Below are 27,984 nucleotides of genomic sequence, written 5' to 3' on the forward strand. Positions count from 1 at the left end.
GCACCGTGCCCAAGGCTCCAGTGCCCACTGGGGCTGCCAGATCTTGGCCTCTGAGCTGGGTGGTTGGGTGTAGCACCCAGAGCTTCACCAGCAAAAGAGGAGCTGGGGAGGCCGGGAGAGAGCAGCCAGGAAGGGCCGTGGGGACTCCTCACATTTCAAAGGCAACTTTTGTTCCTAAAACTGAATGTGGTTAAACTAGAAAGCATCAATTCCTGGAGCAGGTGCCAAAAGCACAGCAGTAAGTTTTGTTTTGCCTCTGTGCTGAGAAGAATGGACTGGAGGCATTTTCTGGAGGCACCGGTGGCATTTTCTCTTCCTCTTTGCCAAGTTGCTGCTGAAAACTTTTCAAGTGGCAAAATGGGGAGAGAAAGAGGATCCCAGAATCCCAGAATCCCAGGCTCACAGCGTGTTAGGGATTGGAAGGAACCTCTGGACATCATTGAGTCCAACCCCCCTGCCAGAGCAGGAGCACAGAATCCAGGGCAGGTCACACAGGAACACATCCAGACAGGGCTGGAAAGGCTCCAGAGCAAGAGACTCCACAACCCCTCTGGGCAGCCTGCTCCAGGCCTCCAGCACCCTCACAGTAAAGAAGCTCCTCCTCATATTGGGGTGGAACTTCCTGTGCTGTAGTTTATATGCATTGCCCCTTGTCCTGTCCCAGGGTGTAACTGAGCAGAGCCTGTCCCTGTCCCCTCCCTCCTGACCCCCAGCCCTCAGACATTTATAGGCATTTATTAAATCCCTTCTCAGTCTTCTCCTCTCCAGACTAAACAGCCCCAGGGCTCTCAGCCTGTCCTCACCAGGCAGTGCTCCAGTCCCTTCATCCTTGTAGCCTCTGTTGGCCTCTCAGTAGATCCCTGTCCATCCTGAACTGGGGAGCCCAGAACTGGATGCAGTATTCCAGGTGAGGTCTCACCAGGGCAGAGTAGAGGGGAAGGAGAACCTCCATCAATCTCTGGCCACACTGTTCCTAATGCACCCCAGGGAGAGAAAGCAGAGCAGGACAAATCCCAGAGCTTTGGCAGAGAGCAGTGGCAAAGCTGGAGGGAAAAGTGAGTCCTAGAGATGAGTGGCTTCAGCTTCCAGGCCTTGATTTCCAGCAAGGTCCTCTCCAGGGACAGTGAGCAGAGCAAGTCTCTTCTAATGGGGCAGTGGAGTGCTGCTGCTGGGTTTTAAACTGTGAGGAGCAGCTTAGGGTGGACTTGTCCCATGGTGCTGGCTAGACAAAAGGTGTCATGAGACCATCATCTCCACAGTCAGAATCTGTATCTATTTCTGACTCCACCTCCCTTTCTTCAAGGAGGATCAGAAACTGCTGAAGAAACATTCAGAGAGGGTTTGGAGAGGACCTCTGGAGATCATCCACTCCAAGGCCCCTGCCCCAGCAGGGCACCCACAGCAGCTTGCCCAGCAGCACAATGGCCAGGGGGGGTTGGAAGCTCTCCAGAGAAGGAGACTCCACAACCTCTCTGGGCAGCCTGCTCCAGGCCTCCAGCACCCTCACACCAAACAAGTTTCTCCTCCTGCTCAGGTGGAACCTCCTGGCCTCCACTTTGTGCCCATTGCCCCCTGGTCTGTTGCTGGGCACTGGTGACTGGAGTCTGGCACTGGTTGGAGAAATGCTGCTAAACCAGGATGGTTTGGGCTGTGTTTTCCACATGCATCCAGCAGATGGAAGGGAGACTCCACTCTCAGCAGCCTGTGATGGGCTGGGGAGCTCCTGCCAACCCTAGTTAGTGGTCAAGGCCTTTTCAGGGTGGAGGCTTCAACTGCCCCTGAAGGCTGACATCATTTTGGAGCTATGGTGTGCAGGAGCAGGAGCAGGAGCAGGGGGATCTGTGTTGCACTGGAGAGGTAGCTTCAAATTTGAAGTCTTCAGTCCCTGGATGAAATCCCCTTGGGGCTTGGAGTGAGAACCTCCCCAGGCTGCTGGAGGGGTCAGTGAATGATGAGCAGGGGGCAGTCACTGCCTGCAAGCTCCACCACTCCCTCCTTGGAGCTTCCAAGCTTGGAGCCATTGCTGCTGCTCCTTGGGTGAGGGATGTTCTGTCAAGGTCTCAGTGTCCAGATGAGGTCTGAGCATCCTGGTGAGGTCCAAGCATCCAGATGCTTCCAAGCTTGGAGCCCTTGGTGCTGCTCCTTGGGTGATGGATGTTATGTCAGAGTCTGAGCATGCAGATGAGTTTTGAGTATCCTGATGAAGTCCAAGCATCTGGATGAGGTCTGAGCACCCAGATGAGATCTGAGTGACAAGTTCCAAGCATCCAGGTGAGGTCCAAATACCCTGGTGAGGGCCAAGCATCCAGATGAGTTTTGAGTATCCAGATGAGGTCTGAGTGCCCTGATGAGGTCTGAGCATCCTAACCTCGACTGGGGAGGGGGGACAGGGACCATCCCTGCCTGCTCAGGGTGGTGCCAGCACACACCAGGGTGACAAAGGAGGGTGAGGAGCCCTTTTCTGTCCCTTCCAAATCACCAGTCTCCAAATTCTGCCCCTCTTTAAGCATCCCTGGGCAGCAGGGGGTGGGCAGGGTGGGGGCTGCTTAACCAGCGAGGAAACTGATAAGGCAGAAGAGATTCTGTCTAGTAATTATTGGAGTAATTAGCTCCTTTCAGAGGACTGCTCCTAATCTGGTCTGCATTGTGAGCTGCTGGGGATTGGCTTCTTCCTGGACAATGGCTTTAATCTGCCCACGGATGGGGCTCGGTGCTGCTCCTGCTTTTTCGACGTGGCTTTTTTCCTCCCTGCCTTCTAATCCCTGGCTGGGCTTTGCCCTCCCCCTTTTTCCCCAGGCTGTAACTCTAATGGAATTACTGCTGTGGGGCTGGGGATGGCACACGGTGGGTGGCTGTGTCAGGGTGGTGGGGGCCGTGGGATGCCCTGGGGGATCTGTTTTGGAGCCTGGGGATGGGGTGATGGCTCTGAAACACCTGCAGGGTGGGTGTCAGGAAAGGGCCAGGCTCTGTTCAGTGATACCCAGGGACAGCACAAGGGGCACTGGGTGTGAGCTGCAACCCAGGAGGCTCCACCTCAACATGAGGAGAAACTTCTTTGGTGTGAGGGTGCTGGAGGCCTGGAGCAGGCTGCCCAGAGAGGTTGTGGAGTCTCATCTGGAGACTTCCAAGGCCCAGCTGAATGTGTTCCTGTGTGCCTTGCCCTAGGTGATCCTGCTTTAGCAGGGGGTTGGACTGGATGATCTCCAGAGGTTCCCTCCAACCCTTAACATTCTGTGATTCTAGGATGTGGGGACCCTGGAGTGAACTCCCTGTGGGCTGGCAGGAGCGTGGGGTACTGCCAGCACCTCCCACAGGACTCGTGGGCAGCTGAATCCTTGCTCCTGACTCATTTTTACATGTCTAGGTGTGAGGCTTGGGGAGAGAAGTGGCAAACTCACAAGTTTACTGGTTGCTGGTTTGCTGTGCTGGAGATCATCAAATCACTCAGTGGTTTGGGTGGAAGGGACATCAGAGATGATCTCCAACCCCCTGCCACAGGCAGGGACACCTCTCTGCTAGGCTGAGCTGCTCAAGGCCTCATCCAGCCTGGCCTTGAGCACCCCCAGGCAGGAGGCAGCCACAGCCTCCCTGGGCAGCCTGCGCCAGAGTCTCACCACCCTCACACTCAAGAACTTCTTCCTCAGCTCCAGTCTAACCCTGCTCTGCCTCAGCTTCAAACCCTTGACCCTCAGGAAAAGTTCCTCTGCAGCCTTCCTGCAGGATCCCTTCAGGTACTGGCAGGCAGCTCTGAGGTCCCCCTGGAGTCTTCTCCAGGCTGAACACCCCCAGCTCCCTCAGCCTGTGCTCACAGCAGAGCTGCTCCAGCCCTTAGGATGAGAGGGTCCTGAGTGCTGAGCCCAAACCCTGCTGCTGGAGCTGGTGGCAGCCTGGGGAAGGAGGAGTTTTGGTTCTGCCACTTTGTCTCCAGGAGCAAATGTGGGAGGGAGGGGGGAGGATTTCTGTGCAGAAGCCTGAGGTGAAGGCAAGCCTGGGGGGGGCCCTGTCTGAGCCCAGCAGAGCCAGATCCTGCAAGAGGCAAGGTGCTGGGGAGAGCAGAGAGGTTGCTGAGCAGGGAGAGGCAGCATGGGCAGACAGGGGGCAGGCAGGCGGTGGAGGGGGTGGCAAAGGCAGGAGTGGGATGCCAGGACACACAGTGCCAGGCAGAGCTGGAAATGCTGAGTGCTCCCAGCTGGGTTTTCGATGCACCTGGCTCAAGGTGCCCTCCACTAGGCTACACCTTTGCAGGCTGGAATTGCAGAGTTGGATCCATCAGGAAAGATTCCAAGGGAAGCCCTCTCCCATCAAGGGATTTGTTCCCAGTATCTTCTGGTCTGGGATAGTTTTAGCCCCTAAGATCCATCCCCTCACCCCCATCTGCAGGGTTTCAGTAACTCAGTCAGCAGCCAGCTGGCACCTGGGGACAGTCCTGGTGTGTGAGAGCTGCCTCTGTCCCAGCCCTTGCCATGGTCCTGAGCCTTTCCCACTGTTCCTGCTGGGCACTGCCCCAGGGCTGGGGCTGTGAGGTGACTCAGGCAAATGCCAGCTCCTTGTGAGGCTGGCACCTCACTGGCAACAGAAACAGCACAGCACCTTCTGCTGGCAACTTCAGCTGCTTCTTGCCCAGCCTGGGGACTTCTTTTATCTCACTGGGCTGGAGACATCAGAGGCAGCAGTCTGCAGGTCTGGTGCTCTGCCTCCTGCCTTGTTTTCCTAGCCAGTTACATGCAGTTTCTCCTGCTGAGGCTTTTGCTGGGTTTGTCCCTTCTGAAGTGGTGATGAAGGAGGGTGCAGGGGCTGGGGCTGGCCAGGCATCTCCCCTCCCTTCCAAATTTTCCCCATTCCAGAGACTCCAACTGACCCAAGTGTGCAGCACATCCCTGGGACTGCACATGAAAGGTAGAAGAGTCACAAAATTGCTTTGGAATTGCCAGGGCACCAACAAACCCTGGCCCTCAGCACCACATCTCCACAGCCTGGAAATCCCTCTAGGGATGGGGACTGCCCCACTGCCCTGGGCAGCCTGGGCCAGGGCTTGACAACCCTATTGGGAAGGAAATTGTTCCTCCTGTCTAACCTAAAGCCCTCCTGGGGCAACTTGAGGCTGTTTCCTCTTGTCCTATCACTTGTTCCTTGAGAGGAGCCCAACCCCAACCTCCCTGCAGCCTCCTCTCAGGAGCTGTAGAGAGCAAGGAGGTCTCCCTCAGCCTCCTCTTCTCCACACTCAACACCCCCAGCTCCCTCAGCTGCTCCTCCCCAGCCCTCTTCTCCAGACCCTTCCCCAGCTTGGTTGCCCTTCTCTGGACCTGCTCCAGCCTCTCAGTGTCCTGGAAGTGAGGGCACAAAACTGACCCCAGGATCCAAGCTGTGGCCTCCCCAGTGCCCATCCAGGGGCACCATCCCTGCCCTGCTCCTGCTGCCCACACCACTGCTGCTCCAGGCCAGGCTGCTGGTGCCCTTCTTGCCCAGCTGGGCACTGCTGGCTTCTCTTCAGCTGTTGTCACCCAGCACCCCCAGGTCCTTCTCTGCTGAGCAGTTTGCAGCCACTCTGCCCCCAGCCTGGAGCCTTGCTGGGGTTGTTGTGACCCAAGGGCAGGGCCCAGCCCTAGGCCTTGTTGAACCTCATCAATGCAGCCTGTCCAGAGCCTTCTGTAGAACTTTCCTGCTTCAGACTTGGCTGGCAGCAGCAGGCTGGCATCAGCCTGGCTGTTGGTGACCAGGTAAAGTGCTGTGGCATCACCCTGGTGGTGACCAGGTAAAGTGCTGTGGCATCACCCTGGGCCTCTGCTGCTGCAGGAGCCACTGCCACCCTCCTGGTGCCACAACCTGTTGAGTCCTTTGTGTGGCCAGGGCTGGGGCCAGTGGAGCTGCTAAGCTCTTTTAGAAATTAGGTCATTTAGGAGATCCCTGCTCTGACATCCTGACCTTTGTTTACTTAACGTTTAAGCCTCTGAAGCCAAACAGCAGCAGTGGCAGCAGCCTCCAGCTGTCAGCAGGGGTGAGGGGTGGCAGGGGCTGGCCTGCAGCACTCTGACCACTGGCAGGGCAGGAAGGGGGGGTGGTAGTGGTGGGGGAACCCACTCTGGTTGTGGATATCTCTGGATGGAGAAGAGAAGGCTCCAGAGAGACCTCAGAGCAGCCTGCCAGGACCTGAAGGGGCTTCAGGAGAGCTGGGGAGGGACTGGTGACAAGGGCTGGGAGTGCCAGGATGAGGAACAATGGCTTTGAGCTGGGAGACAGGAGACTGAGAGTGGAGATGAGGAAGAAATTGTTGGCACTGAGGGTGGTGAGACACTGACACAGGTTGCCCAGGGAGGCTGTGGTTGCCTTCTCCCTGGAAGTGTTGAAGGCCAGGCTGGATGAGGCCCTGAGCAAGCTGTGCTGGTGGGAGGTGTCCCTGCCCATGGCAGGGGCTTGGAGCTGGATGGTCTTGAAGGTCCCTTCCAAGCCAAGCCACTCTATGAAATTTTAGGCTGAGTTTAAGGTTTCCATGCTGAGGATGCAAAGCAGATGCCCTCCTTCCCCCATTTCTCTGCCTGTGTTTCAGGGGTCTGGTTTGAGGAGCTTTGCTTCCCCCACACTTTTGATCTGCTCCCCAAAACCTCTTGAGAGGGTGCAGAGCTGCTGCCAGCCCAGATGTCCCTCCAGTGCTCTAACCCCTGCCCCAGCTGGCTTTGCTGGTTCCCAGCCAGGCCCAAGGCAAGGTCTTTTTGGGAAGGGACTTGGCCAGGGTGGGGGCTGGCAGAGCCCAGCACCTCCCAGCCTTACCCTGAGCAGAGTCCCCTAGGGTGGCATGGGGCAGCTGCTGGAGCAGGGCCACCCAGCCCTGCCTTCCACAGCATTTTTGATCATCATCCCCTGCTTCTCCCTTCCCTGCCTCCTTTCCCTGGTGACAGTGAACAGAAGGGAAAATCCCTCTTGGATTTTCAGAGCAGTTTGTCACACTTTTCATTAGGAAGTGCCTGTCCCCCACACAAGCAGAGTCTGCTTCTGCTTTGGCAGGGGGGGAAGCTCCAAACAGGCTGTTGTGCTTCTGCACAGGGTAGAACTGTTCTCTTTCTCCTGGCCTGGGGTCCTTCCCCTCTGGGGATTCAAAGGTTGCTAGAATGGGTTGGGCTGCAAGGGACCTCAAAGCTCATCCAGTTACAGCCAGCACTGAGAGAGCTCTGCAGCACTGCAGCTTCTAGAAGCTTTCCTAAAATCACAGAATGGGTTGGGCTGGAAGGGACCTTAAAGCTCATCCAGTTCCAGCCCCTGCCATGGGCAGGGACACCTCCCACCAGCACAGCTTGCTCAGGGCCTCATCCAGCCTGGCCTTCAACACCTCCAGGCAGGAGACATCCACAGCCTGTTCCAATCTCTCCCCACCCTTGCTGCCCTGGGTCCTTCCCCAGGGATGTCCCTTGGCACCCATGGGTGCTGCTTGCCCCAGGGCCATGGTGTGCTGCTGAGCAGTGACAGAGAGGACAGAGTCTGACTGCAAGGCCCTTTGGATGGAACCATTTCAGTGTGCACCCTGGGATTCTGCTTTTTGTTCCCCTTGAAACCCCTCTCTTGAGCAGCTTGTGGGCAGGGTGGGGTTGGGTGTTTGATAAAGGCCTTGCTGGGTGCTAAAGTTCACTTGGCAGTGCCTGGGCACGTGGGCTCAGCTCGCCCACAGCTGCTGCCAGCAGCTCCAGGAGCCTGCCCCATGGCACCAGATGGAGGGGGCTTGGAAAGGAAGGAAGGAAAGGCTCTGCTGTTGAGTGCCTGCCCTTTAGAGTTGGGGTCTGGGGAAGCAGCATCTCCAGCAGGACAGGGGGAGAAGGTAGTCACAGAATCATAGAATGGTAGGGATGGGAAGGGCCCTCTGAGAGACCACCCAGTCCAGCCCCCCTGCCAGAGCAGCATCACCCAGGGCAGGGCACACAGGAACACATCCAGGTGGGTTTGGAATGTCTCCAGAGAAGGAGACTCCACAGCCTCTCTGGGCAGCCTGCTCCAGAGCTCCAGCAGCCTCACACCAAAGAAGTTTCTCCTCCTGTTGAGATGGAACCTCCTGGATTCTGGCTTGTATCACTTGTTCCTTGGGCACCACCCAAAAGAGCCTGGCACCTTCTTCTTGCCACCCACCCCTCAGATATTTATAGACATTGATCAGATTCCCTCTCAGCCTTCTCCTCTCCAGACTAAGCAGCCCCAGGGCTCTCAGCCTTTCCTCATCACACAGATTGTTCCAGTCCCTTCAGCATCCTCATAGCCTCCACTGGACTCTCTCCAGCAGGTCTCTGTCTCCCTTGACTTGGGGAGCCCAGAACTGGCCACAGTATTCCAGATGTGATCTCAGCAGGGCAGAGCAGAGTGGGAAGAGAACCTCCCTAGCCCTGCTGGCCACACTCAGTGCCAGTGCCCTGGGGAGCAGGAGCCCAGCTCTGCAGGCTGCTGTGATGTCATTCCTGTGGTGTGGAAAGTGCCCAGCAGGTCTGGTCCCTCCCTGCCTGGCCTTCAGTTTGCTCTGTTGGTGCCTCTGCCAAGTTCAGCTGCCTCTTATTAATGTGTCTGGGGGGATTTTTTGGCTTGGGTCTGGCACTGCCAGTTTCCATGGCCACAGGCACTTCCCTGCATCGCTGCGGTGTTTGCTCCTTGTGGCCCAGCCCAGCCCTGCCGTCCCTCAGTGCACACAGGCTCCTGTTTTAGCAGCCAGCTGGGGCAGGAGGCAGCCCCCACCTCGGTGGGACCCTCAGGAGGACACACAAAGCTTCTCTCCCTCATCCCAACCCTTCTGTTTGCCTTTGTGTGCCGCAGGGAAGGGCAGCGACAGAGCCTCGTACTCCACGTTCGGCAGAGACGCAGGGATCCCGGGACTCAACCAGGTAAGGAGGAGATCCACTTGGATCAGCTGCTTTGTGTGCTGGCTGGAGGCTGCTGGGAGTGAGAGCCTGGGCATGGGGAGGGAGCTGGGGGTTTGCATCTCAGCCTCTCTACAGCAGGCCCTGGAAAGCCTCTGCTCTGCTCAGAGATGGCTGTGGAGAGCTGGGGGGCTGTACAGGCGCTTGGTGCCGGCTCAGGGGAGTTGGCAGAGTTGAGGAATGGGCTTGCAGCAGCTCCTCACTTCTCCAAACCTCTCCAGACTCTCCTCTTTTACTGCTGCTAATCCTGTGTCTGGCTGATCTGTGTTTAATCAGATCTGACCTCGAAGGGAGTCTCAGGGAGTGGGATCCAGGCAACATCTTTCCTTGTGGCAGGGTGGCCACAGGCAGAAGAATGCTCTGGGAGGCAACTTCTGCTCCAGCTGCCGGCCCTGAGGCTGTCTGGTGCTCTGCATGCTCACCCTGCACCCCAACCTGCATCCCTGTGTCCCCCCACTCTGCAGTTAAAGGGAGGAACACTCCAGCAGATGGTTTCTGTGCTGTTGCAGCATCACTTCAGTGGATGCTGGGCAGTGTTTTGGTTTTAGAGTGGTTGTGCAGCAGATGTTCATCTCCACAATCAAGGTGGAGAGAGTTGGCCTTGTTCAGCCTGCAGAGGAGAAGGCTCCAGGGAGACCTTCTGGTGGCCTTGCAGTGTTTCAAGGGCTGAGCAGAAAGCTGGGGACAGGCTTTGGAGCAGGGTCTGTTGGCACAGGACAAGGGGGGATGGCTTGGAACCAAAAGAGGGAGCTTGAGAGTGGAGAGAAGGGAGAAATGTTTGACCCTGAGGGTGGGGAGAGCCTGTCCCAGGCTGCCCAGATTGCTGGGAGCTGCCCCATGCCTGGCACCATTGCAGGTCAGGTTGTTTGGGGCTGTGAGCAACCTGCTCTGGTTGGGGACATCCCTGCTGGCTGCAGGGGGTTGGACTGGGTGAGCTTTGAGGGTCCCTTCCCAGCCGTTCCATGCTTCTGGACACAACATGGCAGAGCTGCTCTTGCAGCAAGAGCTCTCCTGGCTCACCCTGTGTGAACCCCTCTGGTATGACCAGGGCTGTGCCACGGGGGGGGGGGGGGGGGGTGGGGGAGAAACCAACAACTTGCTTCCTCTGGGGAATACCACAAGGGGTAAATCAGAGCCCAGGAATCCAATCCAGCAGCCCTGAGATGATCTCTGCTCTTGCCACCAGCAGCCAGAAATAGCATTTGGGGAAGGAGCAAGCACTTCCAGCTTTGATGTGTCCTGTGAGTGCCCTGGCAGTGCCTGGGGCCTGGCCCCAGGGAGACAGTGCCACCATTTTATTCCAAGGGAGCAGCTTGCTTGCTTCCTTCTTTTTGGGCTGGCCAGCTTTTGCTTCTCTCCATGTCCACACACACACACACACACACACACATATTACATGTTTTAATTTTACACAAATTTGTCATCATTTCCTCTGCTCTGAACTGAGGATGTTTCCTTTTGCTGGAGCAGCTGTGCTGCCTGCCCGTGCCAGAGTGGATTTAATTTACCACTGAAGCTGCTAAAATAAAAGTGGGCCAGATGCCAAGCCTTGCTTTTTAATGTGCTGCTTTTGCTTGGGGGGGGGGGGGGGTTTGCTGCAGGGAGGTGGTGTTGGTGGGGGGGAGATATAAGGTAACAGAACCAGGGTGGGCAAATGGCGCTGGGGGAGGGGGCTGGGAGAGGCCCCGGCGCAGGCGCGGATCGGGTGGCAGAGCGGCAGCCCCCAGCCTGTTTGATGTGGAGGGGGGAGACAAAACCCTTCTTGTGCAGGGTGCTGGGAGGCCTGCAAGCAGGGCTGGCCCTGGCCCCCACAGCAGTTGTTGCTTCTGGCTGCAGGGTTTTTTTGGGGGGGGGAGGGGTGGGGCTCGGGGTGGGGTTTGTTTCTTTTCCAAACGCGCTGGAAAATCGTCTGGAGGCAGATGCCCTGCGTGGGGGCACAGGGAGGGCACCTTCCACAGACCCACAGGCTGCTCTGGGTTGGAAGGGACCCTCAAAGGGCAGGCAGCAGGGACACCTCCAGCTAGAGCAGGCTGCCCGGGGCCTCATCCAGCCTGATCTTGAATGTCTCCAGGGATGGGGCAACACCGCAACGCCCTTGGCTTCCTCCTCCTTTCACCTCTGGAGGCATCCCCAGGGAGAGGGAAGGGTCAGAAAATCCCTTTCTCAAGGGAAATGGCTTTGAAATGGCAGTGCCCCTGCAGAGGTGCCCGCTGGAGGAGGCAGGCAGCAGCAGGGGGCTGTGCCCTGGCCGAGCGCTCCCGGTGCAGAGGTAACCTGAGCAGTGGAACAGATTGCAGGAATTCCACCAGCTGTGAACACAGCAGATCCTCTTTCCCTCCCTGAGCCCTTTCTGCAGGAGATGGAGTTTTAAAGCACTGGGTTGTTCTTTCCAGTTCCTCAAAAGCCTGAAGTCCTCCTTTATTTCAACCTGCTGCCCTCAGGAGCTGGGTCAGAACTCAGCCTTTTTTTGACTGCAAGGCCCTTTGGCAGCCCTCTGAAATTCCATCCAATGCACTTCCCTCTCTGCTGAGGTGCCAGGGGCAATGCCAGTGGGCTGGCCCATCCCAGGAGTCAGCCAGCACCCTGGGCTCCAGCTCCTGCTGTCTTCCATGCTGCTTCCCAGCGTGCCCAAGGTCAGCTGGGATAAACACAAGGGAGGAGTTTCCTCATTTTGGAAAGAGGGATTTGACTCTCCCCTTATAAAATGCAGGAGGAAAACAGCTCCAGCAGAGGCATTTCAGCATCATCCATGCTGGGGCTGGGAGGGAAACCATCAGTGCCAGAGCCTGGGCTGGGATTTACAGCCAGAGGGGACTGGCAGAGGCACAGGCAGATGGGTCTCCAGTCTCTTGCAGTGGGTTTAGGGAGGATGGAGAATCACAGAATCCCAGGATGCCAGCTTGGAAGGGACCCCAGGGATCATCAACCTTTCCAGGTGTCAGTGCAGCTGCAAGGTCCTGGCCTTGCACCCTGCCAAGCTGAGGCTCAAGCTGCCCAGGGTAGGGAATCCTCCACTTCCCCTGGGAGATGATTCCAGTGCCCAGCTGAGCTCGTGAGGAAACATTTTCCTCTGGAGTCCCATGGCAATCTCCCCAGCAGTACCTTGTCCCCACCTCCCCTGCTCTTCTCCTGGCACTCCTTGCACACAGGGAGTCTCCACCCTCCGGGCTGCCACCCTTCCTGTCCTGATCCCTGGTGAGAAGGTCTCCCCTGAGCCAGGCTGAACAGCCCCAGCTCTCAGCTAGGACAGAAAGGTGACAACCTTCCAGACCCCTGGCAGAGAAGCTTTCTGGGCTTGCTGCTGGGTGAGTGCTGTCACTGTCCTCTGCCCTGTGCAGGTCCCCAGCAGCGTCACAGGGGTGGCAGCAGGAGGCCATCAGGGTGGCTGTGCCCTTTGAGGGGGGGTGGACACACTGTGCCCATCTGGTGTGTGTCCCCCAAAGCACTGAGCACAGCACAAACCATAATCCCTTGGTATCAAAACTCAGAAGCAGCAAGGGAAGAGTTTGGTCCTGAGTGCAGGAGCACTGCAGAATGAGCCCCCCCTGACCCTCACCTCCTCTTTGCCATCAGCAGCTGTCAGGTCTCATCCTGTCAGGGTGAGGATGTCAGGAGGATGCAGCCAGGCTCTTTTCAGTGATACCCAGGGGTAAGATGAGGGGCAATGGACCTGAGCTCACTCACAGCAAGTTCCACCTCAATATGAGATGAAACTTCTTTGGTATGAGGGTGGCAGAGCCCTTGAGCAGGCTGCCCAGGGAAGTTGTGGAGTCTCCTCTGGAGATTCTCAAGACCAATCTGGCTGTGTTCCTGTGTGACCTGCCCTAGGGGATCCTGCTCTGGCAGGGGGTGATCACCAGAGGTCCCTTTCAACCCCTACCGTCCTATAATTCCATGATCCTGCCCTCGTGGGCAGTGAGGGGAGGATGGGACACCAATGGTCCCCACCATGGCACCTGCTGCTTGATGTCCTTGGTTTGTGGAGAAGCTCCTTACTGGGGCCCAGCATGGAAACCCAGCTTGAAAGGCTCTTTTCTACCTGCACTTAGGTTCCCCCACCCTTTGGCTTCTCTGTTTCTTTTTTCCCTCTGCTGAACTCTGGTGTGAGGCAGTGAAGGCAGCTCTGTTCTGCCCCAGCAGTGTGCTGCTTTTCCAGCCTGGTGACATGGGAGGGCTTTTCTGTCTCCCTCTCTGCAGACTGGTTTCCTGCCCAGTGAGATGGGGATCGCCAGCCCGAGCACCCTGTCCCCCACTGGGGTGAAAGGAGGCTCCCAGTATTTTTCTTACCCCAACAATCCTCGCAGGAGAGGTGCTGAGAGCAACATAGGTAAGTGGCTGGGTGCCACCCTTGGGTGCCACCACTCTGGCTTGTCCTGCAGCCTGGTCAAGCAGCTGCAGGGGCTGCTGCCTGGGTGGGAGCCCACGTTGGGTTGGCCTTCAGGAGTGAAAGAGGGGTTTGAAAAGAGAGGTTGGATTCAGTCATGGAAAGCTTCCTTCTGTCTGGCAAGTGTCAGATTAAGTGAAGGCAGCCAGTGCCTTGAGGTTCTCCTAAGGAAGCCTCCAGCCACACTGCATCCCAGTAGTCATTCCTGGAAAACTCTGGGCTGCCTTGGAGGCTGCTTTTATGGCTGAGGGCCCTCATGGAGCCCCTGACTGCCATTCAGAAGCAGTGTGAGCTCCAGGCTGTGCCCTGCAAACAAGCAGTGTTTGCCCCAGGACCTCTCCCTGCCCACCTGCCTGCTTCAGTGTTCCAGAGCCGGTGTTGGATCCAGAGCCATGTTTGGATCTACCTTGGAATAAGCCATTCTGCTCTGAATGAAGGCTGAGCTCATGTGTGAGCTGAAGTGTGGAGTGAAGCCAAGACCCAGTTCTCCAGAACTTTTGTTTCTTGTCATAGTTCCCCCCTCACTCTCCAGAGTCCCTTTCTTGCTGCTATTTTGGGTTTTCCCCACCAAATGAAACCAGAAACCACCCAGTGGCTCCAGCACTTTCCAGAAACAGACATCCACCTTGGTACTGCCCCTTGAAACCATTGCTGGCTTCTGGTGTAAGCCTGCAAAGCGATTCTTTGCCATCAGGTCCCTCTGTGTGATGAATTTCTCCTCCAGAGCTGCCCCCCAGCAGAGTCCCTGGCGTGGCAGACTTGCTGTGCTAGCATCCTGCTCTCCAGCTGGGGCTTGCCTTAGTCAGGAGCTAAAAAATAGCCATTCTTTAAATCAGTGCTTCCCCTTGAGCCTCTCCTTGGGATGTCTCCCTGAGCAGTGTCCTCCCTTCTCCCTGCACACTGTGTCCTGAGGGGATGGGCTGGAGAGGGATTGGTCCTGCAGCCCCAAGCCTTGCCCAAGCATTTTGCTGTCTAAGGAGCAGATGACAATCCAGCCCCATCCCTGGCTTTGTTCTCTTCCTGCAGCCCCTCTGCAAACCAAGTTCAGTTGTTTCCACCACCATTGCCCCCCCTACCCAGTTTGGTTCTTGGTCTCTTCCAAAGAGCAGGCAGAGCCCTCCCCTGGGTGCTGAGCACCTCATGTTGTGGGGTGTGGGGAGAGGTTGCCCAGTGGTGAGCTGGTTGTGGGTCAGAGGGTGCAGATGAGGTGAGGAGGAGAGCTTCATCCTCAGACGTTTTCACTGCTGGTGGTTCCTTGGCTGCTTCCCTTCTCTTTTGATGGTCCCCTGTGGGCTACAGGGCATTCTCTGTACCTGCATCTTCCATCCTTGGAGGCTTTTTACCTGTGACTTGTTGCTTCCCCCTACACCAACCCCCTTCAAAACTCAGCTCCTCTCTTCTCTCCAAACCAGATGGACAGCCCAAGAAGGTTCGGAAGGTGCCTCCTGGACTCCCTTCCTCGGTAAGTAGCAGGAATGTTTCCCCCACAGATGTGTGTGTCCCCCATTCCTCCATCCCTGTTCCTGTTGCTGTGAGAGCTTCTGACCCTGTGCTCCAGCCACCCCAAACCTAGAAGGCTTGGATTTTAGAGGACAGGGAAGGATTTTCCAAGCCACAGCTTCCTAAGTAGGAGGAAAGATGATCACAGGGCTGGAGCACCTCCCCTGTGGGGGACAGGCTGGGAGAGTTGGGGCTGTTCAGCCTGGAGAAGAGAAGGCTCCAGGGAGACCTCAGAGCAGCCTTCCAGTAGCTGAAGGGCTCCAGGAGAGCTGGGGAGGGACTTGTGACAAGGGCTGGGAGTGCCAGGACCTGGAGCAATGGCTTTGAGATGGGAGAGGGGAGATTGAGACTGGAGATGAGGAAGAAATTCTTGGCACTGAGGGTGGGGAGAGCCTGGCACAGGTTGCCCAGGGAGGCTGTGGCTTCCTCCTGCCTGGAGGTGTTCAAGACCAGGTTGGATGAGGCCTTGAGCAACCTGGGCTGTTGGGTGGTGTCCCTGCCCATGGCAGGCAGTTGGAACTGCATGATCTTGAAGGTGCCTTCCAACCCAAAGCATTCTGTGATGCTATAACAAGGAGAAGTGCTGTGGAGCTGTGGTGCTGAGGCACTGATGGAGACAAGGAGCAGCTGCTGTGGCACCTCCCTGGCCAGACCCAGACCCACCACCTCCTGCCCTCGCCAGCTCTCTGTTTGACGTTATGTCCCGAGTGAAATGCAGTATTGGGTGGGATCAGATTTCATTCCAGAAGGGAAACCAAAGCAGTTGGAGGCAGGCAGGCAGCTGGGGCTGCTCCAGGTGTGCGCTGCCGGGGCTGGGCTGCGGCAGTACGTGAGCCGCTCCCGCGGCTGCTGGGGGGAATAAACCAGCAGTGTCTTTGTGGTGAGAGGTAATGGGATCTCCAGGAGAGCTAATTGGAGTGGGCTGGAGGGTTCCTGCAGGACTGGGGGAGCTGTCTGGCCGAAGCTGCATTCCTGGCCAGAGCCATTGCGTGCTTGTGGGGGGACGGGCAGGCTCCATCCTGCCAGGTGCTGAGCTGGGGCTGGGGCAGCACTGGAGATGGGCCCTTGCCCAAGCCTGTTGTGCCTTTAGCTGCCCCTGCTGATGCCTAGTGGAGTGGGCTCCATTCCCCTGCGAGCAGCTGTGGCACAGTCTGTAGCCTCCAGCCTGGGCTCTGCCCACAGAAATGGACCCTGAGGTGCTGGCGGGAGGATGGAGGGAGAGGAAAGCACCGAGGGCTTGTTGGATTTGGCATGCAGAGTGCAAGTCCATGCAGACCCACATGGTGCAGAAAGCAGCTCCAGGCCTGTGTTTGAGCAGGGAGAGCTCGCTCCATGCCTCTGTGTCAGGTTTCTGTGGGAAACGTGGAGCCTTTAAAGCCCGGCCGACATGTGGGGAACACATCACTGCCACCAAATGGCCCTTTATTGGCCTCAGATTTCAAAGGTGCTGGGGCCCCCCTGCCCATCGGGCTGGCAGTGCCCTGAGGGGCCCCAATTCCCACAGGAAGAGCTGCTGAGCTTTGCCAGAGCTCAGCCCTTCCCTCCCGTCTGAGCCGACACCTGCGCAGCCCTCACCGCAGAGCTGGGTGTTGGGGCCGGGGCTGCCTCTTTCCCTGCCCTCCCTCTGCTGGGTGACCTCTGGGCTTCTTGGATTTGTTTTTGAACTTCCACACCTGGGGAGAGAAATCAGCGCGGGGAGCGCAGGGGCCTCAAAGGCAGCGGATCAAAGGCCCTTTCTTGCCTGCCTGGCGGAGCAGGAGCAGCCCCCCTCTTCTGGCTGGACCCCGTGCAAAATAAATAGGTTAATCAGCATCTGATTAACATCAGGAGCTTTGCTCTGTAATTCCCTAGCTGCACGGAAAACTCGGAGAGGTCAGCAGCTGGAATATTGATTTGGGGCTGATGCTGCCCCAGGCACCGAGAGGCACTTGCAGGGGTGAGGGTGGATGCGGCAGGTGAGGGCGGGCAGGGACGCAGCAGTGCTGGCTGTGGGGGAGTGTGGAGGGGCCTGAGTTTGGCAGCCACTCAGGGGCTATTTCTTGTGACACAGAAGCAGAGAAACGTTGGGGTTGGAGAAGCTCTCTGAGATCATCCAACCCAACCCCACCCTGGCCACCAAACCATGGCCACAAGTGCCATGGCCACAGGGTTCTGCAACACCTCCAGGCATGGGCACTCCACCACCTCCCTGGGCAGCCTGTGCTAATCCCTGACCACCCTGGCAGCAAAGAAAGTTTTCCTCACCTCCAACCTTACCTCCTCTGGCACAATTTCAGGCCATTTCCTCTCCTATCACCTGGTAGAAGGGAAGGTGCTGGGCAGTGGTGTGGGCTGGGGCACAGAGGCCCTTTGAGGCTCCCTGTGGCCCTGGCAGTGCTGAGCTAAGGGTTGGACTTAATGTTCTTAAAGCGCTCTTCCAACCATTCTGTGATGCCATGGGAAGCAGGGTTAGTGCTCATGTCATGCTTCCCTGTGGGCTCCTGTGCCCTGGCAAAGGACCCAGGGCTGGGTGAGACTCCCAGGCCTCCACCATACATCATGTGGCTTTACCAGAGGATGCCAAGCTCTGGGCACCCCAGATTAGGAAGGACAAAGGACTACTGGGGAGAGTTCAGTAGAGGGCTGCTGAGATGCTGAGGGGACTGGAACAGCTCTGTCCCCAGGACAGGCTGAGAGCTGTGGGTGGTGAGCTGGAGAGGAAGAGGCTCAGGGGCATCTGATCAATGCTTACAGATATCTAAGGGTGGGTGGCAGGAAGATGGAGCCAGATTCTTCTCAGTGGTCCCCAGGGACAGGACAAGAGGTAAAGGGACTAAAGTTGAACAGAGGAAGTTCCATCTGAACATGAGGAGGAACATTTGCTGTGAGGGTGGCAGAGCCCTGGAGCAGGCTGTCCAGAGAGTGGCAAAGTCTCCATCTCTGGAGGCTTCCAAGCCCCACCTGGATGTGTTCCTGTGTGAGCTGCCCTGGGTGGCCCTGCTCTAGCAGGGGGATTGGACTGGATGATCTCCAGAGGTCCCTTCCATCCCCTCCCATTCTGTGTTAGGGCTGGGGGGGAATAGATCCAAGCTAGAGGAGGGGAGATTCAGATTTCATGTCAGGAAGAACTCCCCATGAGGGTGGTGAGACACTGGCACAGATTGCCCAGGGAGGTGGTGGAGGTTTTAAAGGCCAGGCTGGATGTGGCTCTGAGCAACCTGATCGAGTGGAGGGCTTCCCTGCCCGTGGCAGGGGGGTTGGAGCTGAATGACCCCTTCCAACCCTACCAATTCTTTGATTCTGTCAGTTCCAAAGGCAGCTCTTAGCTCTTGCAGGACGCAGCTGCTGCAGCGCAGGCAGCTCAGGGGCCGGGAGCCGTCGCATTCCCAGCCCGGCCGCTGCTGCTGGGGCTGCCTCGGGTCCCACCCCGGCTCATCCCTGAAGCACGAAAATCAGGGAAGGGAAGGGAAAAAACCCAACCAACCAAAAACGCGGAGCAAGCCCAGGCAGCCCCTCGAATCCCAGCGCTGGGGCTGCTCAGGCTCTCTGGCCGCGCTGGCAGCTTTTCACCGGAGGAAATGACCTCACCTGGAGGTCCCCGAGGCCGCCGCCGGCGCGGGGGTTGGGGCCGGGCTGGGGAGCAGGGACCTGGCTCTGATTTACAGCTTCCTGCGGCGCTTGGCCGGCGGCCGCGGGCTTGGCCTCGGCTCGGTGCGCGGCTGGGCGCCGGGGCTCCGCGCTTGGAGCATGTGAGCGAGAGCAGAGGTGGCTGTGCACAGCCTGCCCTGTGCTCAGCAGGCAAAGGGAAGGTTTGGGCTGCTCCTGGGGTGAAACCTGCCCCTCCCCCCACCCTCGGGTCCAACAGGAGATGGGGACTGGGGGGTGGCAGAGCAGGGTGGATCGCAGAATCGCATTCTGGTTTGGGTGGGAAGGGACCTTTAAAGGTCATCCAGTCCAAGCCCCCTGCAGTCAGCAAGGACAGCTGCAGCCAGAGCAGGTTGCTCAGAGCCCCCATCTGACCTGCAATGGTGCCAGGGATGGGACAGCTCCTACCTCTCTGGACAACCTGGGCCAGGCTCTCCCCACCCTCAGGGTCAAACATTTCTCCCTTTTCTCCACTCTCAATCTCCCTGGTTTAGTTTCCAATCATCCCCCTTTGCCCTGTCCCAACAGGCCCTGCTCCAAAGTCTGTCCCCATTTGTGTGGTTGGAACAGACCTTGCAGAATGTGAAGTCCAACCATTAACCCAGCACTGCCAGGGCACCACTAGCCCATGGCCCTCAGCACCACATCTCCACAGCTTTGAAACCCCTCCAGGGACAGGGCCTCCACTACTGCCCTGGGCAGCCTGGGTAGTGATAGGACTAGGGGGACTGGAATGAAGCTGGAGGTGGGGAGATTCAGGCTGGAGGTGAGGAGGAGGTTCTTCCCCATGAGAGTGGTGAAGCCCTGGAATGGGTTGTCCAGGGAGGTGGTCGAGGCCCCAGCCCTGGAGGTGTTTCAGCCCAGGCTGGATGAGGCTGTGGCCAGCCTGATCTAGTGTGGGGTGTCCCTGCCCATGGCAGGGGGGTTGGAACTAGATGATCCTTGTGGTCCCTTCCAACCCTGACTGATACTATGATACTATGACACTATAAAGACCAGGCCTTGAAACCCTTTTGGGGGAAGAAATTGTTGCTCACATCCAACCTAACCCGAGGCCATTTCCTCTTGTCCTATCACTCGAACAAGATAGGAAGCACAGCACAGCCCACTCCCCCCCTGCTCTGCAGCCCTGCTCTAGCTCATCCCTGCTATTTTTCCCTCCTCCTTTTTCACTCTGGCTCTATTAAATGGATGCTGCGGCACACTCTCCCCCCCGCTCCCCTCCTCCCGTGCCCGCTCGCTGCCGCACAGCTGCCTGGCGTGCTGGCCAGGTGCCAGCCGCTGGCAGATGGCGCGGGGCTATTAGACGTGCTTCATTCGATTCCCTGTCCCAGCTCCCGCTATTTAATCAAATTATAGGAAAAGTCAATTTGCAGGATTCTTGTTCTCCGCTGCCTCCTCCATTCCCCTGCTCTCCCCGGCCGCACGCGCGGCTCACGCGCGGCTCCCCGCGCCCGGCCGTGCCGCACAGAGGGCCAGGGGATGGGGATGGGGATGGGGATGGGAATGTTTCTCTTCTTGAGCGAGGCACCCCGGGCAGCTGCCAGCGTCTGGCAGGCTTTTCCCTCCTTCCCTCCCTCTCTTTATCTTATCTCTTCTCTTTTTTCACCCCCTCTGTATTTCACACCTTCCCCACTCTCGGGCGCTAGCAGCGAGGCTCAGGAATTGCTTTCAGCTCTGCCTTATCCTGCTCAAGAGCTGGTCAAGGGCTGCCCTCGAGGCTCTGAACCCTCCAGCTCCAAGGAGGCAGGAGCCTCATGCTTACAGATAGCAGAATGTTCTCACTGCTGTGAGAAGAGAGCTGTGGGGGACAGGAGACTGCGGTCAGACTCTGCTCAGTGGTGCCCAGGGACAGCACAAGGGGCAAGAGGCACAAACTGGAACCCAGAAGGTTCCACCTGAGCAGGAGGAGAAAATTCTTTGGTGTGAGGGTGCTGGAGGCCTGGAGCAGGCTGCCCAGAGAGGTTGTGGAGTCTCCTTGTGTGGAGAGCTTCCAACCTCCCTGGCCATTGTGACCCTGAGCAAGCTGCTGTGGGCGCCCTGCTGGAGCAGAGCATTGGTCTGGATGGTCTCCAGAGGTCTCTTCCAACCTCCCATGCTGGGAATCAGGGATTCTGTAACTGGGCTGCCAGAGATCATCGCGGCATGGTTTGGGTTGGAAGGGACTTGAGTGACCATCTAGTATCAACACTCCCTGCCATGGGCAGGGTCACCTCCCCCCAGCCCAGTTTGCTCAAAGTCTAATCCAGTCTGGCCTTGAACACCTCCAGGCAGGTGGCAGCCACAGCCTCCCTGGGCAACCTGTGCCAGTGTCTCCCCACCCTCACTCTCAAGAAGTTCTTCCTCATCTCCAGTCTCAAAGCCATTGTCCCATCCTGTCACTCCCAACCCTTGTCAGAAATCCCTCCCCAGCTCTCCTGGAGCCCCCTGTGGGGCCAGCAGTGCTTTCCAGAGCTTTTGGGTTTTTTACCTAGAACAGCCTCTATTTTCTGTTACCTCCCACCAAAAAATGAAGGGGAAATCCTTGGTGTCCTGAGCAGTTCCAAGACAGAGAGAACAATTTCAGCCCTTCAGGGACAGGAGGCCAACAGGAGGAGCTGGCTGGCACCGGGGAAAGAGAAACTGGGGGCAGGTTTCATTTCCAAAGAGAGCTGGCAGCACCCCTGCTCCCCCCCCCTCCCCTCCCCTCCCCTCCTCTGCTCTGTGCTTCAAAAACCGAGAGATTTGGTGGTTTCAGAATGAATCAATGGGGCTGAAAATAAGCTGCAGCCCAAGTTCTCATGTCATTTTGGGTGGCATTTCAGTTTCTCTGCGTGGTGAATTTCTGCTTTAAGCAAAAAAAAAACCCAAACCAACAAAAACAACCCAACCCCAAACAACAAAAAAACACCAACACCCCCCCACCCCCACCCCAAACCAAAAACCCCAAAGCCCCAAAGGATGTTTCTGTGCCGGCTCAGGGTGATCCTCAGCGAGGGCTGTTCTGGGATGATGCCTTTGGATGATATAAAAAGGGGGAGGGGGTGGGGGCCAAAAAAAAAAGGCCTTTTGTTTATTCTGCTGGTAAATAACATTGCTGAATGGTGCTGCAGAGGGCTGGCCAAAGGCTGTCCCCCTCCTCTGTGACAATCCCTGCTGAGGGCTCAGCCCGCAGCTTCCCCCCGCACCCCTGTGCCTCAGCGTCCCCTCGGGTGTCCGTGAAGGGCTGGAGCTGGGGCTGTGCTGCACTGGGGCTGTTCCAGCACGGGGATGAGCTGGTCCCAGAGCCCCCCAGGATCCCTGTGGCAGTGCCCAGCCCACCCTGGGCCGTGGGGTTAGCAGCAGAGGTGATGGTTTTTGTGGTTACCCAGAAAAAGTCATAACCACAGAAGGAGGAACTGGAGCAGAGAGCTGAAACTTCTGCTGGCACCAGCAGCTTCTGCAGGAGGGGGCTGTGGGGATCCTGCTCTCTTACAGGAAGGCAGCTGGGATGTGTCTCTGTGACGTCCCTCTGCCCTGCCCTGCTGCCCAGCAGAGCTGTGCCAGTGGGCACCGCTGCCACTTCGCTTCCCCCCACCCCAGCTCAGCTGTGGGACCGACTCTGTCGTCTGCTGCCATGAACGAGAGGAAAGCTGTGTGGGGTGGGGTGAGCCATGGGCAGGCTGAGGGGCTGTGGGGTGGCTGAGCTCTGCTGTTCAATGCCTTTCCTGCCCCCCAGGTGTATCCATCCAACTCAGGTGATGACTACAGCAGGGATCCAGCTGGATATACTCCCTCGAAGCCTCCCAGCACTGTGTATCCCGGAGCCTTTTACATGGCAGGTGGGTGACAGACAGCCCTCAAGCCAAGCAGAGCAGGGCTGCCCAGCCCGTGGGGGTGATGGGAGGAACTGCACAGCCTGCAGGATGGAAGGAGCTGGGGGCAGGAGCGCACAGGGCAGGAGGCAGCCCCGGAGTGACTCCAATGTGCCCCGCAGGTGATGCTCAGCATGGGCAGGACACAGTGGGGACAGAAGCAGCACCTCCAGCCCGGGCCTGCTCGCCCTGGTGTAGGCTGCAGGACACACCCTGGCATCTCTGCCCCTCTCAGCTTTGCTTTTCCTTCCAGATGGGCTCCATAACTCGCCAGACCTGTGGAGTTCACCAGGTGCCATGAGCCAGTCGAGTTACGGTGCCATGCTGGGCAGCTCCTCCTCCCCACTCCCGCAGTCTGGTGGCTTCAACAGTTTACATCAGCACGAACGCATGGTAAGGTGTGCCCAGCGGGCTCCCCTGGCACCTTGGCCTCTACCTCTTGGGGGGGCTCCACTGGCACCCTGGCACCTTGTCCTGTGGCTGTTGTGGGGGACTCGAGTGGCACCCTGGCACCTCATCCCATAGCTTTTGTGGGGGACACCAGTGGCAGCTTGGCACCTCATCCCATAGCTGTTGGGGGGGCTCCAATGGCACCCTGGCACCCTGTCCTGTGGCTGTTGTGGGGGACACCAGTGGCACCCTGGCACCTCATGCCATAGCTGTTGGGGGGATCTCCACTGGCACCCTGGCACCCTGTCCTGTGGCTGTTGTGGGGGACACCAGTGGCACCCTGGCACCTCATGCCATAGCTGTTGGGGGGGCTCCAGTGGCACCTGGCACCCTGTCCTGTGGCTCCAGTGGCACCCTGGCACCTCATCCCATAGCTGTTGGGGGGGTCTCCACTGGCACTCTGGCACCTCATGCCATAGCTGTTGGGGGGGTCTCCACTGGCACCCTGACACCTCATGCCATAGCTGTTGGGGGGGTCTCCACTGGCACCCTGGCACCTCATGCCATAGCTGTTGGGGGGGTCTCCACTGGCACCCTGGCACCTTGCCCTGTAGCTGTCAGCTCGGGGCGGCTGCCAACAAGGAGAACCTGAGTGCCAGCCCAGCTGCTGAGCCTGGCAGCCTTTGCAGTGCCCCTCTGACCCTTGTCCCCTCTCTCCAGAACTACCAGCTGCATTCAGGGGAGGTGAACGGGGGGCTGCCCTCTGTGTCTGGCTTCTCCTCGGCCTCCACACCCTACGGCGTCTCCAGCCACACTCCCCCGATCAGCGCCACCGACACCATCATGGGTAGGTACCCATGGCCCTTGCTCCCTGGCCATGCAGAGGCTCCACAGCCAAATCACACTCTTGTGCCAACTTCTGATGCTGTGATATCTGTGTCCAGTGTACCCAGACACCTTTTGTCCCTTATGTGTCACCCATGAGCCAGCAATGTGCCCATGTGGCCACGAAGGCCACCAGCAGCCTGGCCTGGAGCAGCAGGGGTGTGGGCAGCAGGAGCAGGGCCCTGGACTGGGCACTGGGGAGGCCACAGCTTACATCCTGGGGTCAGTTTTGGGTCCTTCACTCTGAAAAGGACATTGAAGGCTGGAGCTGGTCCAGAGAAGGGCAACAAAGCTGGGGAAGGGTCTGGAGAAGAGGGCTGGGGAGGAGCAGCTGAGGGAGCTGGGGGTGGTTAGTGTGGAGAAGAGGAGGCTGAGGGAGACCTCATTGCTCTCTACAGCTCCTGAGAGGAGGCTGCAGGGAGGTGGGGGTTGGGTTCTGCTCCCTAGGATCAGGTGGTAGGGGAGGAAATGGCCTGAAATTGTGCCAGGGCAGGGTTAGGTTAGAGGTGAAGAAAAAATTCTTTGCTGCAAGAATGGTCAGGGCTTGGCACAGGCTGCCCAGGGAGGTGGTGGAGTCCCCATGCCTGGAGGTGTTCCAGAACCCTGTGGCCATGGCACCTGGGGCCATGGTTTGGTGGCCATGGTGGGGCTGGGTTGGTGTTGGACTGGATGATCCTGGAGGCCTCTTCCAACCCAAACAATTACATGATTCTGTGTGCACTTATCACCTGAGGAAGGGACACAGCAAGGTCATTGCTGCTGGACACCTGGGCAGGCTTCAGCAGGGTGCCCTGGCAGTGATGTTTGTGTCCTCTCTCGGCAGGTAACAGAGGAACCACCGCCGGCAGCTCTGGAGATGCCCTCGGGAAGGCACTAGCTTCAGTAAGAGCTTCTGCAGACCCTTCATCCTCTCCCAGCTCCTCCCTCGACCTCCCCTCTGTAACAGGGACCCTCTGGGCAACAGGGAAGATGAACACAATGGGGGGTTTGAGTGATTGCAGCCCAAAATCACATCAGCCCCTGAGGGAGTGGTTGGCCACGCTCTGTGTGCCACCATCCTGAATCCTGGCCCTGTGCAAAAAGGGGAAACTGGAGCATGGCATCGTGGTGGCACCACAGAGCCATGGCCCTGAGCCAGCTCTTGGGCTGGCACTGGTACTAGTACTGGCACTGGTACTGGTGCTGGCACTGGTTCAGGTACTGCCACTGGTACTGGTGCTGGCCCTGGTACTGCTACTGGCACTGGCACTGCTCTAGCAAGATGATCCTACATGGCCCTTGCAGCAGGACTTGGAGGTCCCACCAGCTGTGGCCCTGCATGTGCTGGCTCAAACCAGAGGGCACTGATCCCACTGGACTGTCAGAGCTTGGGATTGCCCCTGTCCCACTCAGGGCAGGGAGCTGTGCTTGGTGGCCAGGGGGTGCCATCACTGAACCCTGCTGTAATTTCTTGGGGCTCTCACTTCCCTCTGAGGTGGGACCTGAAGAGCAGAGGCTGTAGCTGCAAGGTGATGGCACTGGGGACAGAGCCCCTAGGGCTCATGGGGGAGCTGGTGAGGGACTGGTGGGCTGGGGCCTCATGCCAGGTGTGGGTGTGGGAAGGGAGGTGCTACAGGGTGATGCCATTGTGGAGTCCTTACTGCTGCTGGGGAAGGAGAGACCAGGAGTGCCCAGGGGTGGGCACTGCTGACCATGCCCCTCTTGTCTCCCTGCAGATCTATTCCCCTGATCACTCTAGCAATAACTTCTCCTCAAACCCCTCCACACCAGTCGGCTCCCCTCAGGGGCTTGCAGGTAGGTGACACCATCCCTCTGCTTGTAAAGGGGGACATCAGCTTTGGGTTCAGGAGGGACAAGGCAGTGTGCCCCTGAGAGCAGCCCCAGGCCCACACTGGAGATGCTTTGGGCAACCTCACCAAATCTCCTTTGCTTCTAAAAGCAGGAGAGTGGAGGGGAAGGACAAGGAAATGTGAAGATGCTTTTTGGGAGGAGGTTCTGCCAGAGGCCAAGCCTGGCCCACTCAGCAGCACTGCCACAGGCTTGAGTGAAAGTGTCCCTGCCACCCCCCCAGACCTGCTCCTGTCCCAGAGAGAGAGGCCAGAAGAGTTTCTCCCTGGCTCTATCTCCTGTGGCAGGAGCACAGTGGGAGCTGGGAAGCAGCCAACTGGTTAAAAACCATTTCCATGCCCAGTGAAAGGCTGGTTGGTGCCAGGGTGCAGAGCCACAGCCACCCACCAGCCCCCTGGGGTTGGGGTGAACACAGCCTGAGTGGGGCCAGGCAGCCCAGGGTGGGCAAGGTTAAACACTTCACCAGGTCTGAAGGCCTGGGCAGAGTTTTCTGCTGAGGTAGAGCAGAGGAGTGCCTGTACTGCTCTGTGGTGCCATGTGGTGCCACACAGGGCTCTGGTGGCCCACGCAGTGCCGTGTGGTGCTGTGGTGGCCTGTGTGGTGCTGCAGAGGCCTGTGTGGTGCCGTGTGGTACCTTGGTGGCAGAGGAGAGTCTGTAGTGCTGTGTGATGCCATGCAGTGCTTTGGTGGCTCGTGCAGTGCTGTGTGGTGCTGTGGTGGCTCATGAAGGGCTGTGGAAGGCCATGCAGTGCTGCGGTGCTCCACACTGTGCCATGCGATGCTGTGGTGCCCATGCAGTGCCATGCAGTGCTGTGAAGGTCTGTGTGGTACCACAGTGGCGTGTGCAGTGCCATACGGTGCCTTGGTGCCCCATGAGGTGCCCCATGGTGCTGTGCTGCCCCATATGGTGCTATACAGTGCCTTGGTGGCCCATACGGTGCCATATGGTAGCATAGCGGCCCATACAGCGCCATACAGTGCCGTGGTGGCCCCTGAGGTGCCGCAGAGCGCTGCGGTGGCCCGTGCGGTGCCATAGGGTGCGGCGGTGCCCCGGCGGTGCCGCGCAGAGCGTCGTGTCCGGTCCCCAGCGCGGTGCCGCAGCGTCTGGCGCCCCCTAGCGGCGGCCGTGCGCGGTGCCAAGCTGTCCCCGTTGGTTGCAGGCACGGCGCAGTGGTCGCGGGCGAGCGGACAAGGTGCCTTATCTCCCAGCTACGAAGGGAGCCTCCACACCTTAGTAAGTGCTGCAGATCTGCCTTCTCCTGTCCCCTGCCATCCCTCCTGTCCCCTCTCCCCGGGACATCTGGGCCCTCGAGGAAGATGCTCAGTCACACGTGGACCTTTGGTTGGAAGCAGCTGAGCACAGCTGGACTCTGCTTCCGGGCCCCCAGAGCTTTGCTGACAGAGCCCAGAGCCTTGCCCCCTCCCCATCTTTACAGCCCCTGCACATCTCTGTGGGTCTGACCCAGCTCAGCAGATTCCTGGCTGGATTCTGCTTCCCCTTCCTGACCCCTTTTGCCTTTAAGAGATGGCCCTGACTTGGCGGGAGGTTATTTCTCCCTATCCCTACCTTGGTAGCCAAATCCAAGGTTGCCACCAGCCATTCTTCAAGCAAGGAGAGCTGCAGCAGGCTGCAGGCACTAACACTGCAGTGCACTAACACAGAGCTCTCTCTCTGTCCTGTCCTTCAAGCAAAACAAGATGGAAGACAGGTTGGATGAAGCCATCCACGTGCTGAGGAATCACGCCGTGGGCCAGACCGCTGCCATGCCAAGCAACCACGGGGACATGCATGGGCTGCTGGGCTCAGCACCAGCTCACAGTGCCACTGTGGGCAGCCTGGGCCAGGCCTTCCCTGCCTCAGTCATGTCCCTGGGGAGCAGGCACCCAAGCCTGGTAAGTGAGGAAGCATCCTAGCAGCTGGTGGGGACATGCTGGGGACCCAGTGCTCCCCCTGGCTTCCACAGAATCACAGAATGCATCAGGCTGGAAGGGAGCCTCCAAGGGCATCTTGTCCAACCCCCTGCAGGCAGCAGGGACAGCTCCAGCTAAAGCAGGCTGCCCAGGGACACATCCAGTCTGATCTTGAATGTCTCCAGGGATGGAGCCTCCACCACCTCCCTGGGCAATCTGTTCCAGTGTCTCCCCACCCTCACTGTGCAGGACTCCCTCCTGGTGTCCAGCCTAAATTTGCCCTGCTCAGTGACGGCTCTCAGGCTCAGCTCACTCCTTGCCCTTCCTGGGACTGGCAGAGGTGCTGGAAGCTTCTCTTCTTTCCCTGCAACACGGATGGAAATCCCTCAAGACAGCTACGAGCTGTTCCCAGGGGGTGCAGGGAGAAGGGGAAGAGGGATCTGGTGCAGGGTATCATCAAGACTTCTCTGCTTCAAACCCCTGGGCAGGCTCCACATCCATGCACACAGAGGGTGCTGGTGGGTGCTCAAGCTCCAGGTGCTGGGTCACCAGGGTCCCTCCTCATCCAGAGGCTGATCACAGGAGCATGTTCTTGGCAGAGCTGGTTGCCTGCATCTCCAGTCTCTAGAAAACCTCCTGTGCTTCCCTTCCCCAGACTCTGCTGCCACACCATGAGTCCTGTGTGTCCTCTGCTGCCAGCTGCTGCCAGCTGCAGGGCTGGCTC

At 58.3% G+C, this 27,984-nt stretch overlaps 1 protein-coding gene across 18 annotated transcripts in view; it reads left to right on the forward strand.

Annotated features, from left to right (window-relative positions):
• The window catches only part of TCF3 (transcription factor 3), a 106,521-nt gene that overhangs the window by 62,455 nt on the left and 16,082 nt on the right, over positions 1 to 27,984 (forward strand). For all 18 annotated transcript variants that reach the window (XM_068156328.1, XM_068156316.1, XM_068156315.1 and 15 more), the window contains 10 exons: positions 8,782 to 8,849; positions 13,083 to 13,212; positions 14,682 to 14,731; positions 22,091 to 22,193; positions 22,480 to 22,619; positions 23,337 to 23,463; positions 24,325 to 24,383; positions 25,217 to 25,295; positions 26,510 to 26,583; positions 27,039 to 27,242. In XM_068156328.1, coding sequence (XP_068012429.1) covers positions 8,782 to 8,849; positions 13,083 to 13,212; positions 14,682 to 14,731; positions 22,091 to 22,193; positions 22,480 to 22,619; positions 23,337 to 23,463; positions 24,325 to 24,383; positions 25,217 to 25,295; positions 26,510 to 26,583; positions 27,039 to 27,242 — 1,034 coding nt within the window. The remainder of the gene's footprint in view (positions 1 to 8,781; positions 8,850 to 13,082; positions 13,213 to 14,681; positions 14,732 to 22,090; positions 22,194 to 22,479; positions 22,620 to 23,336; positions 23,464 to 24,324; positions 24,384 to 25,216; positions 25,296 to 26,509; positions 26,584 to 27,038; positions 27,243 to 27,984) is intronic.

Source organism: Melanerpes formicivorus, unplaced genomic scaffold, assembly GCF_026170545.1.
Source record: "Melanerpes formicivorus ecotype bairdi unplaced genomic scaffold, bMelFor1.0.p_v2 SCAF_34, whole genome shotgun sequence".
NCBI classification, from domain to species: Eukaryota; Metazoa; Chordata; class Aves; order Piciformes; family Picidae; genus Melanerpes; species Melanerpes formicivorus.